Here is an 11,694-nt window from a genome sequence, read left to right as displayed (position 1 = left end):
ACTTCATACTGTTTTAAAGTCTAGATAATTCACTGAAATGGTTGATATGAATCTTATATAGTTGATGCTAACTGCATGTATGCTAGTGACAAGAATGCGCTATTGCCAACGGTTAAGAGTCGAAGTCTAATCATATTCAATTCAACTTAACCCAATAATTAATCTGCCTATCAGATAAAAATGATGAACTGCAGGCAAGAGAATTTTTAAATTAATGCGCAGCATGACAAACCAAGTTCATGCTGCATCTTAGAGGAATGCTTAGCTTCAGCATCTCTACTGGGACTGGGACTGGGAGTACTGAAACGTGTCACGTGATCAAGCTCTCAAGTATGCGTGGGTGTACAAATGGCTGCTGACTATGAGGTACTAGAGCTTCAGTTTAGACGTGATCTCCTTGAACCAGCAGCTCATCTTCTCAATGAACAGTGGCCTAGAAGTTTAGAGGCAAGGTCAGTGTAGTTATAATGATTTCCAGTTTATCTTCTAATACATTAATGAGTGATTTCAATAAATTGAATTTTTAGTTGCTAGTACACTGGGGTAATTTGGTAATTTGTCTCTGAGAGTTGTACATAAAGTTTGGCCTGATTTTGAGGTCATGAATCAATAATGCTCTGATCAAAATCAGCTCAAAATTTTATCTAAACGTAACATATCAGAATGTAGCAAAAATTGACATATCTATTCTGCCAGTACAAGTACATTCATAATTTCCCACAAAGCATGCTAAAGTAATTAACTTTGCAGGCACTACAATAGACATGTACAGATCTTTGGTGGAACTTTTAAATTTAATTTTACAGCTCGAACTTGCTAGAACATTTATATCATATATCAGAAAAATTATAAAAATGGGAGAATTTTCTCCTAGTTAAATTTGGCCAAAGACCATGTACAGGGATTTTAGTCCAATTTTTGAGTAACTATAAATTCATAAGAAATCCAAATTTGATCAAAATCAGCTCAAAATTGATACATAACATAAGGACATGCATGTGAATCAGAAAAAATATTAAAAATGCAAAAATTCTCTCCTTTTCATTTTTGACAAAATTTGGCCAAAATCTCTACTGTTACAGTAAAGGGACTTTGGCCTGATTTTTGAGTAGCTTTAAAAATTCATTAAAAATTCAATTTTGGTGAAAATCAGCTCAAATTTTTTACACAACATAAGTTCATGTTTATGTATCAGAAAAAATTATAAAAATGCAAAATTCTCTCCTTTTCACTTTTGATGGAATAATTGGAATTTGGCCAAAATCCCTGTATGTAGCAACTCCTTCAAAATCATAATTTAATTTACATGCATATTGATGTGCTACTTGTTTGAAATCCTGAAAGAAACTTGACAGAAATATTACTCCTATTATATTATAATAGAGTATTACTATTGTGCCTGTGTCTTTGTTTCAAAATTTTTTGATTAATCAACAGAATTCCCATTACCATACATAGGAAGCACTCCATTGCTGATAGCAAGACTGACCTACCTGTATCTCTCCTACTAATAACAAAAGACAAGGAGAGAGTGATTGGATTTGTTAGGATATTCAAAGTTGCTAGTAAAAGTAATGCTGGACTCATTGAGTCACTCGTCATCTCACCTGACATGACATGAGAAGTTAATGTGGCTTTAGAAGCAGAGCATGTGAAGACAAGGTATTTTATAGCATACAGTATGTGTAACATGTTTCTGAAATCTGAATAAAATAAATATTTAAGGCCAAGAGTGACCATGACATACATTTGTAAATTAGTGCAAAAGTGGGTGTATGAATGGGAGGGATATTGGAGATAAGATGCATTTTGTAATTACACGTGTACTAACTATATCATATCAGCAATGATAACCCTACAGCTGTGTGTAGCCATAATTATCTCTCTTTTAATAATGATAATAATATCTGCTTTAGTGTCTTTACTCTTTACATAATCGTCTTATTTTCAATTTGTATGACAAAATTGTAATAAAGTTACATGTTAGGCATGCAGATTGATCCACTTGTCATTATTTTGAAGGAGCATGGTTTTGGTGATAAAATGAAAGCTTGCCAAGACACATGCAAAGTATTTTACTTATACATGTACTGAGATGTAGTGATATGCATTGTATCTATTGTATACATGTGGTTTATCTCAGCATACACTAATCTTTGATAAGCATATATTTTACTCTATATTTTCAAAGACAACCAACCTCATAATATGTAATTGGAGTTGAAGTGGAGTATATAATTGTTATCTGGCCACTATCACTTACTCTAATTATTACAGTCAATCCATAGGATAAGATGTCATTACAGGCAATAGTAATTGTATTACCATTGTCATACCCTATACAGCAGTGTTTAGCATCTCCTTTTTTGCTTTATTGTACTCACCAGGTTTGCATGCCTAAGTATTGATACCATCTGCATGTCGTTTCATGTACTGTATGTAAAATAATTATTATTATCATGTGTTTTAATTTTAGATTTACAAAAATATGGGTACAAAAGGAATCTCCATTATTTTTTATATACACTCTGATTATTATCAATGTGCTTGTGCTGTGAGAGACAGCTGGAGTGTATGGAAGAGGCTTCAAGAGAGGGGAAACTTATGAGAAAGGAAAATAAAAAAGCTTATAATAATGCTTTCTCTTGTTTTCAATGATCACAGAGTGCCTTAAATTAGGTCATTAATTAAGCTAGCTCTCATTGATTTATCCTAATGTAAAATGACTTTGTTAATAAAGAGGGACTTATAGCCTGGCTCACCTATAAAGGGTCAGGCTCACCTGACTGATTTTTATGATAGCCTATATGACACACACCACATCTGTCACAACAATAGTAGTAATTCTAATGTTTCACATGCTGTTATGACAAGCCTGGAAGGAGATGAGAAGAGATTCATGAAGAGCCACGATGTGCTTTTTATTTTCATTTCTCTATATAGTTTATATTACCTGCTTGGAACTTAAAGTACCATATTAGGTACATGCAGCAGTGCAGCCCTCAGCCTCAGGTAACCGGGCCATAATATCTTTGATGAAATCATATTTTTTATATACATATACATACATTATAGGTCAAGTTCCTGCTATAGATCAGCTTAATGCTTGTTTCAGAATCTATTAATTCATGAAGAATAAGAAGAGGGCAAGAGGCTCTGATTTTACATTTACAGTCTACACGAAGGCCCTACACAATTGTGAACGGGTCCTCTATGGCTTCACTTCCTGATACGTCACTGATAAAATGATATTCATTGCCAATGGCTTATGAATATAATTAAAATCATTCGAAATTTGAACCACGTGTAGCTGATAAGCTGATAATTAGGCAATTTCTGAAAAACATAGCAACTTTGAGGGGAAATTTACCTGAATAAAATAAGACCCAGCAACTGAGGAGTCTCACAATGTATTAAGCAAAGGTAAGTACAGTACCAGACCCTTTGGCAAAGGCCCCGCACCCCTGTGAATGATTTGCACAAAAATCAAAGTTGCTTTGTGGCTAAAAAGTGAAGATGGTGGCTGTGCAAGTAGATGTGTATCTCCTAAACAGAAGCACAGATGAAGCTCATTCTTAATAATAGCAAGGAGGAGAGTTGGTTCTATCTGTATATGGTAAAATAAAGAGAACAGCTCTCGTATATCAAGGATTTTAGGTCGCCTAATTGTGACCAAGTTTACGGCACTTTTTCTACAGTTATATCTGCTCCATTAAGATTGAAACTAGCAGGACATGTAGACTACACCTTCCTAAGTCTATGGAAAGACTTTAGAGGTTCCAGGTAGTCTGTGAATGATTTGCACAAAAATCAAAGTCAAACAATTCTTATTAAACAAATAATTTTCACGGTGGCATATCTTTGCTTAAACTTCGCACATGAGAACCAAACTTGTTTCTTTATAACAAGCAACTTCTCCTCTTTTAATGGTGCTAGTTACAGCACTGTTTAAGTATCTATGTAAGAGAAATAAGTAAAATAGTATGGGTATCCATTACAGCATGAGTGAAACCATATGATTTCCTGCACTTCCGGTGTTCAGAGAAGTGTAGGGCCTTCGTGTAGACTGTTAATTTTTGACAGTTGTGTGGTTTTATGGGAGTGGTTGGTATTTTAATTATTTTACTAAAATAATCTATATAAAGCGGTGGCAGAGTGCAGCTAGATTCATTGCCTAAGAATTCTTGTCTGGTGTCAAACTGAAGATAGCTCTAATTTAAAGAGGTCAACTGCTATTCAAGCACAGCCTTGTAGGTTCAGTCAGTTTTCAATAATTTAATGTAGATCTCTAGCTAGTGTCTTATTTATTGTAAAACTCAGTACTGTACAGAACAAGTAGCTAATAGTTTTGCTTGCACTGGTTAGCAAAGCCTCAGATCATAACATATGTGGCCTAAACCCAGATCCCTGATGAGCTATATAGGTCTTTAGGACCAATTGGCCTGGCCGAAAAATCGTGGTGTGAGATTGGGCTCGAATTCTACCGCGCTCTTCTTTCACAGTGCATGCTCTCTAAAGTATAATTTGCATGCTAAAGTATAATTTGCATGCAGCCATAAATTGATGACATGCATGTTCTAACCAATTATCATGGCTAGATTTTACTTACATTGTTTTATTTGTATTATAATAGTGATCTATATATAGACTAGTTAAAGCTCAACTCAACAGTTTGGAAATTGGAATCATGGCAGAGCTAGTACAGTCTAAGTCCACTAAGCCTAAAAAGCCAGATGGAAAGTAATTAATGATTACAACCGATTTGAATTTCTTTATAACAATAGGGTCAAACAAATTACTGGTGCTTTTTCAAAGGCTGGAAGAGCTCTTGTGAATGCTCCACGGCACTTGTTAGATTTGCAAAAAGATGCAGGTAAAGCTCTTGAGTCTCTATTGAGGCGAGCCTGGGCACATCAAAGGGAATTGAGGATACTTGTCACTGGAAAGACAGGTCAAGGAAAGTCTACCCTCATCAATGGCATTCTTGGTACTTGTGTTGCTGCTGAAGGAGCTGGTGCTAAGAGATGTACAACTCAGGTTGAAATGTTTTCAAAAACCATCAAAGGAGTACCAGTCAAAGTTTTTGATTCTCCTGGCTTACAAGATCGCACAGCAAATGAAGAGGAGTACATACAAGGAATGAGAGAAACATGCAAAGAGCTTAGTTTAGTCCTCTACTGCACTAAGATGATTAACACTCGATTAACTGATGATGACAAGAATGCTATGGTTAAGCTAACAAAGGCTTTTGGAGAAGGTTTCTGGAACTATTCTGTATTTGTCCTCACTTTTGCTAACCTTGAAAATGTCACAAGAAAGGATGACAGAGATGCTGATGAGGAAGAACCAGATGATGATGATGAGGAGGGATGGAAAGAATTAGAAAAAAGAAGATTCATGAGACGGTTGGAGTTATGGAAGGAAGAGCTACAAAATTTCCTCATCGATGAAGTTGGAGTGAGCAAAAAGATTGCTACAAAAATTCCTGTCATACCAACTGGAGACAACAAAAAGTCCCGGAAGAACAAAGAGCCTCTTCGTCTTCCTGATCGCTACAACTGGTTTAATAATTTTTGGGAAGCATGCTGCCTGCGAGTTAAAGAAACACGTCTTTTCCTTCAAATAAACAGTGATTGTATGGTTGCAAAAGATGAGGGTGATGATGATGATCCTGATGAAGAAGAAGATGATACTGAAGAGCCTTTTAAAGTCAGTATCTTATATTTTATAGCAATTGCCAACTATCATCAATATAGGCCTTGTCACCAGAAGAAGAGAAAAAGGACCTTGAAGAAGTAATAGCTATAATAGTCTTAGCATTATTATTATTCTTATCATCATTATGATCATTACAACTTCCCTAGAAATTGAAGACAATTGAAAGATTCAAATCTGCTCGTAATGTTAGTATCTAAAAATAAAAATGCACAATTATAAGCTTAAACACAATCTATATCTTGTATCTTATAGAATTTCATACAACTTCAGCAGAAATCTGAAGAAGAAAGGGTAATATACTAAACAAACTGCATGTAACTTAATTTTTTATTTTCAAATATTCAGAAGATTCCAGAACCTATAAAACCTAGGCCTTTATCAGTGAGTTGAAATTTTATAAAGAATTAAGACACTGTGTACATGTGCATATAGAGTTATCAAGTACCGGTACAACATGATCAAACAAAGAAGAAAGAAGTACCAGTATAATAGAAATTTGGCCCATGCTATAATATTGTAATGAACTTGTATAGATTAAGATGACAAGGACAAGACGTGCTTCAGAACCTGCTGAACCCCCACAGGTATAGAAATACAAACTGAGAGTAATAACTAAAGAATTGTATCATTTGTTTAGCTAGCAATTTCAAATCGTAATCCAACACCCACAAATAAGGTATGCAATAGCTTACAACATGCACAACTTTATGGCATATCATGTATCATGATTGTTCTGTTTTCCTAATAATATAGACTCCTCCACCAACTGTTGCCCCAAAACCAGTCCGTCCAAAAATGAAAGAAGTAATCCATCACGCATAATTCAATGTTTCATTTTAATTACAATAGAGTAGCTATGGACTGCCTACTATTCCAATGGATGCCTTAAAGCCAGGGGCCACCTACAAGCCAATACCTCCTCCACCCCCTCCAAAGTGTTCCCCAACTCCTGCAGTAATAACAAAAGAAGCAACTCCTCCATTGCAGTTACAATCCATATCACCAAGTGGAGAAGTTGTTCAGCCATCAGTTTCTGTTAGTAAATCTGTTCAGGTCACTAATCATCTTGTGGACCAAGATATTCACATTCATCCCACTCTTGTCAAGGAAGTTGCCGTTGAGACTGTCAGAAGAGGTTTTGGTGAATATGTTGCTGATGCATGTAGAGCAGCTTTTGATACCGTGATTAAAAAACCATCAAAATGGTTAGTAGGATTGTTTAAAAAAAAGAAGAAGTAGCAGCCTAAAATTAATGACTATTATGAATTTGCTAGTTTATGCTATTAATTATTCTTAATGATGAGTGCTTTTTTGTTACTTTTATTTAAAGTAAATCTATAAAAAACATTTTTGTCTAGCACAAGTGTGTAGGTGGTGTGTGTATACTTTAGCCTTAGGTGTGGTGATAGTGGTCATGTGGCTTCTTACATGCAAATGGCTGATGACTATGAGGTACTAGAGCTTCAGTTTAGACCTGATCTCCTTGAACCAGCAGCTCATCTTCTCAATGAACAGTGGCCTAGAAGCTTAGAGGCAAGGTTAGTGTAGTTATAATAATTTTTTAAAAAATTTAAAAAACAAGTCAATGAAGTATCAAAATGTTTATAAAATTTGAAAATTGTTGCTATTAGCCATTGCAATACCAAATTTAAAACAACTTTTTATGTTTTGATGGGAATGACTTCAATAAATGGAAAATTATTTCCTAGCCTATTTTAGGGGCATATCCAGAAATTGAAAAGGGAGGTGCTGAGGGCACATGAAGTGTGCCGTAACTGCTGTTATTTTGGCCACACACTTTTTAAGACAGTACCAAATTTGAGCTGATTTCAATCAAAATTAAATTTTTACAAATTTTTAAAATTAGTCAAAAATTGGGCCCTAGCCGGTTCTTGGCCAAATTTTGCCAAAAATGACTAGGAGAGAATTCTCCATTTTTATAATTTCTTCTGATACATATATGTTTTTTTAATTTTGTGAAGCAAATTTGAGCTAATTGCAACCAATTTTGGATTTTTTACAAATTTTTGAAAGTGACTCAAAAATTTAGCCAATGTATGTATTTGGCCAAATTTCGACAAAATTTGTTAAGGAAATTTTTCATTTTTATATTTTTTTCTGATGCATGTACATGTTCTTATGTTGTGTAGCACGTTTGAGCTGATTTTAACCAAAGTTGAATTCAAAAAAAATTTTAAGTTGCTTGAAATGCCATGTACTGTATTGTAGATCTAGTGCTTGTCAGTTCATGAAGCATACTTTTAGTTCACTTAGCATGCTTTGCAGGAAACCCTGTATTAATGTGCTGCTTGTTTCAAATTAACATAAATATAATTGCTATTGTAGATTTCGTTAGTATTTCTTAAATAATTACTATTGGTTTGTGCCTTGATTTCAAATTTCTTAATCAACCAAATTCTCATTACCATACATAGGAAGCACTCCATTTCTGATAGCAAGACTGACCTACCTGTATCTCTCCTACTAATAACAAAAGACAAGGAGAGAGTGATTGGATTTGTTAGGATATTCAAAGTTGCCAATAGAAGTAATGCTGGACTTATTGAATCACTCGTCATCTCACCTGACATGAGAAGGTGTGGCTTTGGACGTCGCCTAATGGAAGCAGCTGAAGCACATGTAAAGAGGTATTAAGCTTCACATTATACATTGTACATTATGCAAGTACATTATTATTGTTAGACTAGGGTATACTACCATGCATCTGTCAACTAATGATCAGCATATCTTTTATAAACGGATTGGATACATTGAGAGCACATCAGTTAATGCTGTAAGGAAATGCACAGCTATACATCAAACTAGTGATGATGAAGTGAGTTGTTTAATAGTCAAAACATGATAAAGTTCATTGTGTGCCTATTATATAGGATGATTCTTCATGTAATGAAGCAATAGATGAGCCTCTTCCTGAACCCTCTCCTAATGTTAATGACTCTACTGATACTCCAATAGCCACTTCCCTTCCTCCTCCTCCTCCTCCTCCTCCTCCTCCTCCTTTATTGGTTCCTAAAATTGATGATACTGTCACTAAGTGGTATATTAAACACTTATAATAAACGTTATTTTTTATAATTTCAGTCTATTTACTGTGTCCATGTTTTTGAATCTTATCAATACTAATGTTCCCAATTGTCATAAAATTATCGTTCCATTGTGTAACGACAGTGCATTGCATTTTATAAACAATTATTAATATTCAGTATACTTGCATGTAAGTTAAAAACAGTATTGGAACTCCGTTTATTAACAAGCTGTCCCAGTGCTATCAACAATCAACACTGAAATTGAAACTAATTTTTATATTTATTAGCTATTCACTGAGTGTTGGTAGAGAGGTTTCAGTCATTATGATTCGAGGAGCCAAGCAAATTCTACTTATTTCATTTCCAGCTCTTTTAGTCCTCATCTGGGACTACCTCATGTATTCGCACAACTATCTCTTTCGCTTCTCAATGAACACTACTACAGATCCCTCCATACAGTGGTATGTCAAATTGGTAACATCTTACTTGGGATTTCTACTTTTTCCATTCTTTGGAGTTTTAGCTGATGTATGGATTGGAAGACATAAAGCTATTTTGTATGGTATATTCTTGTGTTTTGTAGCATGGATCATAGGAGGCATAGGAATTATTGTTTATACTCTCTATACTAATCAACCAATCCTGTGGACCATATGGAGCATTGCCTTCTTATTTCAATTAGCTGGCTACTCCAACTTTAGAGTAAACGCTATTCAGTACAATATTGATCAGGTTGTTGGAGCTTCGGCTGATAAGCTGAGCACTATAATCTGCTGGCATTCTGCTGCTGTACCTATCACACGCTGCTTCATTCATGCTCTGAAATGCAGTCCACTGGACAAATATTATACCATATTCATTACATCAGGTATAGCAATAGCTATTGTAATGGTTTCTCATTCCTTGTTCAAGCACAAGCTAGAGAACATATCTCTTATTAAAAACCCCATTAAACTCATAGTCAAAGTGTTGTGCTATGCCAGGAAGCACAAGTATCCTGAGAGTCGAAGTGCTTTGACCTATTGGGTGAATGAGACTCCTTCACGATTGGATCTAGCAAAGGAGAAATATGGTGGGCCCTTCACCGAGGAAGAGGTAGAAGATGTTAAGACCATTTTTCGCATACTTCCATTACTGATTGGAGTGGTTGGGTTTGCCTGTAGCGATGATCACACATCAAATGCACACACAAACTTAATAGCAAACGATAAATCCTTATCCTGCTTCCTGTCACTTGAATCAGTCTTTTTCTTCATCAATACTGTTCTCCTACTACTATATTTATTTGTATTTCGAATGTGCTGTCGTAAGTACATACCAAGTATGCTTGTTAGAATGGGACTTGGTCTGATATTTGCTTTGGGATCAACTGTATTCAAAACTATCCTATTTAATACCGATCATGAGATTCATTATGTACAAAAGCTACTGTTTATACCACGAGGGTTGCTACAGGCAATTGCATGTGCTTTGATAGTTCCAGCTTCACTAGAATTCACTGTAGCTCAATCTCCTGTATACATGAGAGGGATCATGGTCTCAATGTGGATTGCTTCTTGGAGTGTGGGCTATTTCATAAGCACCATAATCAAATTCTCATTTGATTGTGAGGGTAGATTCATTTGCAAAAATTTTAACTTATACTTAACTGAGAGCATCACGGTTTGTATTATAATAATAATCTTCTTTTTGTTGGCTAAACGCTATAAGTACCGTGTTAGAGACAATGATGCTAATATTTACCAGATTGCCGAGGATTACTATCAAAGATACATAGATATAGAGCAAGCAAAGGATGATGCACAATCATGAACTGATAATATGTTTACTCCTCACTCCTGTTTCTATAATAACATTACTTTGTTAGTTTTGAATCTTAATAATTTTTAATCGTTATTTTTAATCAAGACTGGCGCATTCACAATGTTAACATTGAAAGCTACATAAACTGTAATCATACAGCTATAACTGTAGTTTTTATTGTTATTAAGTTAACTGGAGCATGTGTTGTTACACAACATTCATTGCTATTATCACAACAATACATACGTCATGGACTGCACACCTTGAAGTATACTTCCAAGACAACTAGGAATATATTTCTACTACTTGTTTACACCTTGAGGTGCAAACAAGACTGCTTGTAAATTTTAATTAAACACAGGAAGTGCCTTGAGGTGTGAACAAGAATACACAGGAAGTGAAAAAGAGTATACTTGTAATGAAACATAGGAAGTACCATTTTATTTTAAAATATAATTTTGCCATATTTCATCAAAAATGAACTATATATGCATTGTGATTCTGAGGAAAGAGATGTCATGAGCAAGAGAGTAGTGACCTTTGAATAGGAAGAAGTATAAACTAGTTTAAACCTAGAGATTTACTACCTACATAGTCTTCTACCTACAATTTTGTATTTTTGTAAATTAAAATACTTCATTTCATATTTTCAGGCATATAAAAAAACTTTAAAAAGTCATCTATTTGTCTTTAACTTTTAGAAAAATTCCATTCACTGGTAAATGCAAAATGCCCAACTTGAACTTTAGTGGCACCTATAAAAGCACATGTAGCATCATAACAAACATGCATGTACAATAAACCTAACCTGAGTATCAGGTGATCTTTCAAACCTATACTTCCTCAATATACTTACTAAACATGCTTTAGCCTCCATTAGTGCAAACCTCATACCAATACAACTCCTTGGTCCCCAACCAAATGGAATATGAGACAAAGGATTCCTACCCTCCTTGCCTTCTGGACTAAACCTATGGTAACAAAACATTATTTATAATTCTCTAAATTCTCAAGTACCTGCTTGGTTTAAATGCATATGGCTGATCCCAATATTCTGGTGAGTAGTGTAGGTATTGAATGGGAAGTATAACATTGCAACCTTTAAGAAAAGTAACACCATTGATTG

At 34.8% G+C, this 11,694-nt stretch overlaps 3 protein-coding genes and 1 long non-coding RNA gene across 7 annotated transcripts; 2 read left to right on the top strand and 2 right to left on the bottom strand.

The window, feature by feature from the left end:
- The first annotated feature begins 328 nt into the window (after positions 1–328).
- On the top strand, positions 329–8,882 carry LOC109588971 (N-acetyltransferase 6-like). Of its 2 annotated transcripts, XM_020005078.1 has the most exons (5): positions 329–366; positions 7,171–7,256; positions 8,154–8,366; positions 8,422–8,554; positions 8,610–8,882. In XM_020005078.1, exons 1-5 carry the CDS (start codon positions 349–351, stop codon positions 8,793–8,795), a joined length of 636 nt encoding a protein of 211 aa, XP_019860637.1. In that variant the 5' UTR covers positions 329–348; the 3' UTR covers positions 8,796–8,882. The 2 variants fall into 2 exon arrangements, with proteins under 2 accessions (XP_019860637.1, XP_019860636.1); XM_020005077.1 differs by lacking the exon at positions 329–366 and having other exon boundaries at positions 7,119–7,256.
- LOC109588972 (uncharacterized) lies at positions 3,811–4,088 on the bottom strand. The gene is made up of 2 exons (XR_002188455.1): positions 3,999–4,088; positions 3,811–3,956 (listed from the first exon to the last, which is right to left on the bottom strand). It is a non-coding gene; the product is annotated as an uncharacterized LOC109588972 (long non-coding RNA).
- Positions 4,161–7,063, top strand: LOC109588970 (uncharacterized). 3 transcript variants are annotated; one of them, XM_020005076.1, is made up of 12 exons: positions 4,161–4,250; positions 4,634–4,740; positions 4,785–5,709; positions 5,757–5,795; positions 5,865–5,903; positions 5,971–6,009; positions 6,064–6,099; positions 6,151–6,195; positions 6,252–6,302; positions 6,356–6,394; positions 6,472–6,522; positions 6,568–7,063. In XM_020005076.1, the coding sequence occupies exons 2-12, from the start codon at positions 4,688–4,690 to the stop codon at positions 6,955–6,957; spliced, it is 1,707 nt and encodes a 568-aa protein (XP_019860635.1). In that variant the 5' UTR covers positions 4,161–4,250; positions 4,634–4,687; the 3' UTR covers positions 6,958–7,063. The 3 variants fall into 3 exon arrangements, with proteins under 3 accessions (XP_019860635.1, XP_019860633.1, XP_019860634.1); XM_020005074.1 differs by having other exon boundaries at positions 6,151–6,201; XM_020005075.1 differs by having other exon boundaries at positions 4,193–4,250; positions 4,648–4,740; positions 6,151–6,201.
- Positions 8,883–11,217: 2,335 nt separating the features above from the next.
- Positions 11,218–11,689, bottom strand: LOC109588969 (cytochrome P450 3A19-like; the record flags this gene model as incomplete). The annotated part of the gene is made up of 3 exons (XM_020005073.1): positions 11,218–11,323; positions 11,377–11,539; positions 11,586–11,689. Coding segments are annotated over 3 exons (342 nt in total), but the record flags the coding sequence as incomplete, so codon positions are not given.
- Positions 11,690–11,694: the final 5 nt, after the last annotated feature.

This window comes from Amphimedon queenslandica, unplaced genomic scaffold (assembly GCF_000090795.2).
Source record: "Amphimedon queenslandica unplaced genomic scaffold, v1.1 AMPQUscaffold_11739_Cont14097, whole genome shotgun sequence".
Taxonomy (NCBI): Eukaryota; Metazoa; Porifera; class Demospongiae; order Haplosclerida; family Niphatidae; genus Amphimedon; species Amphimedon queenslandica.
The sequence above is the reverse complement of the archived record's forward strand: the minus strand, read 5'-3'. Positions and strand labels throughout refer to the sequence as shown.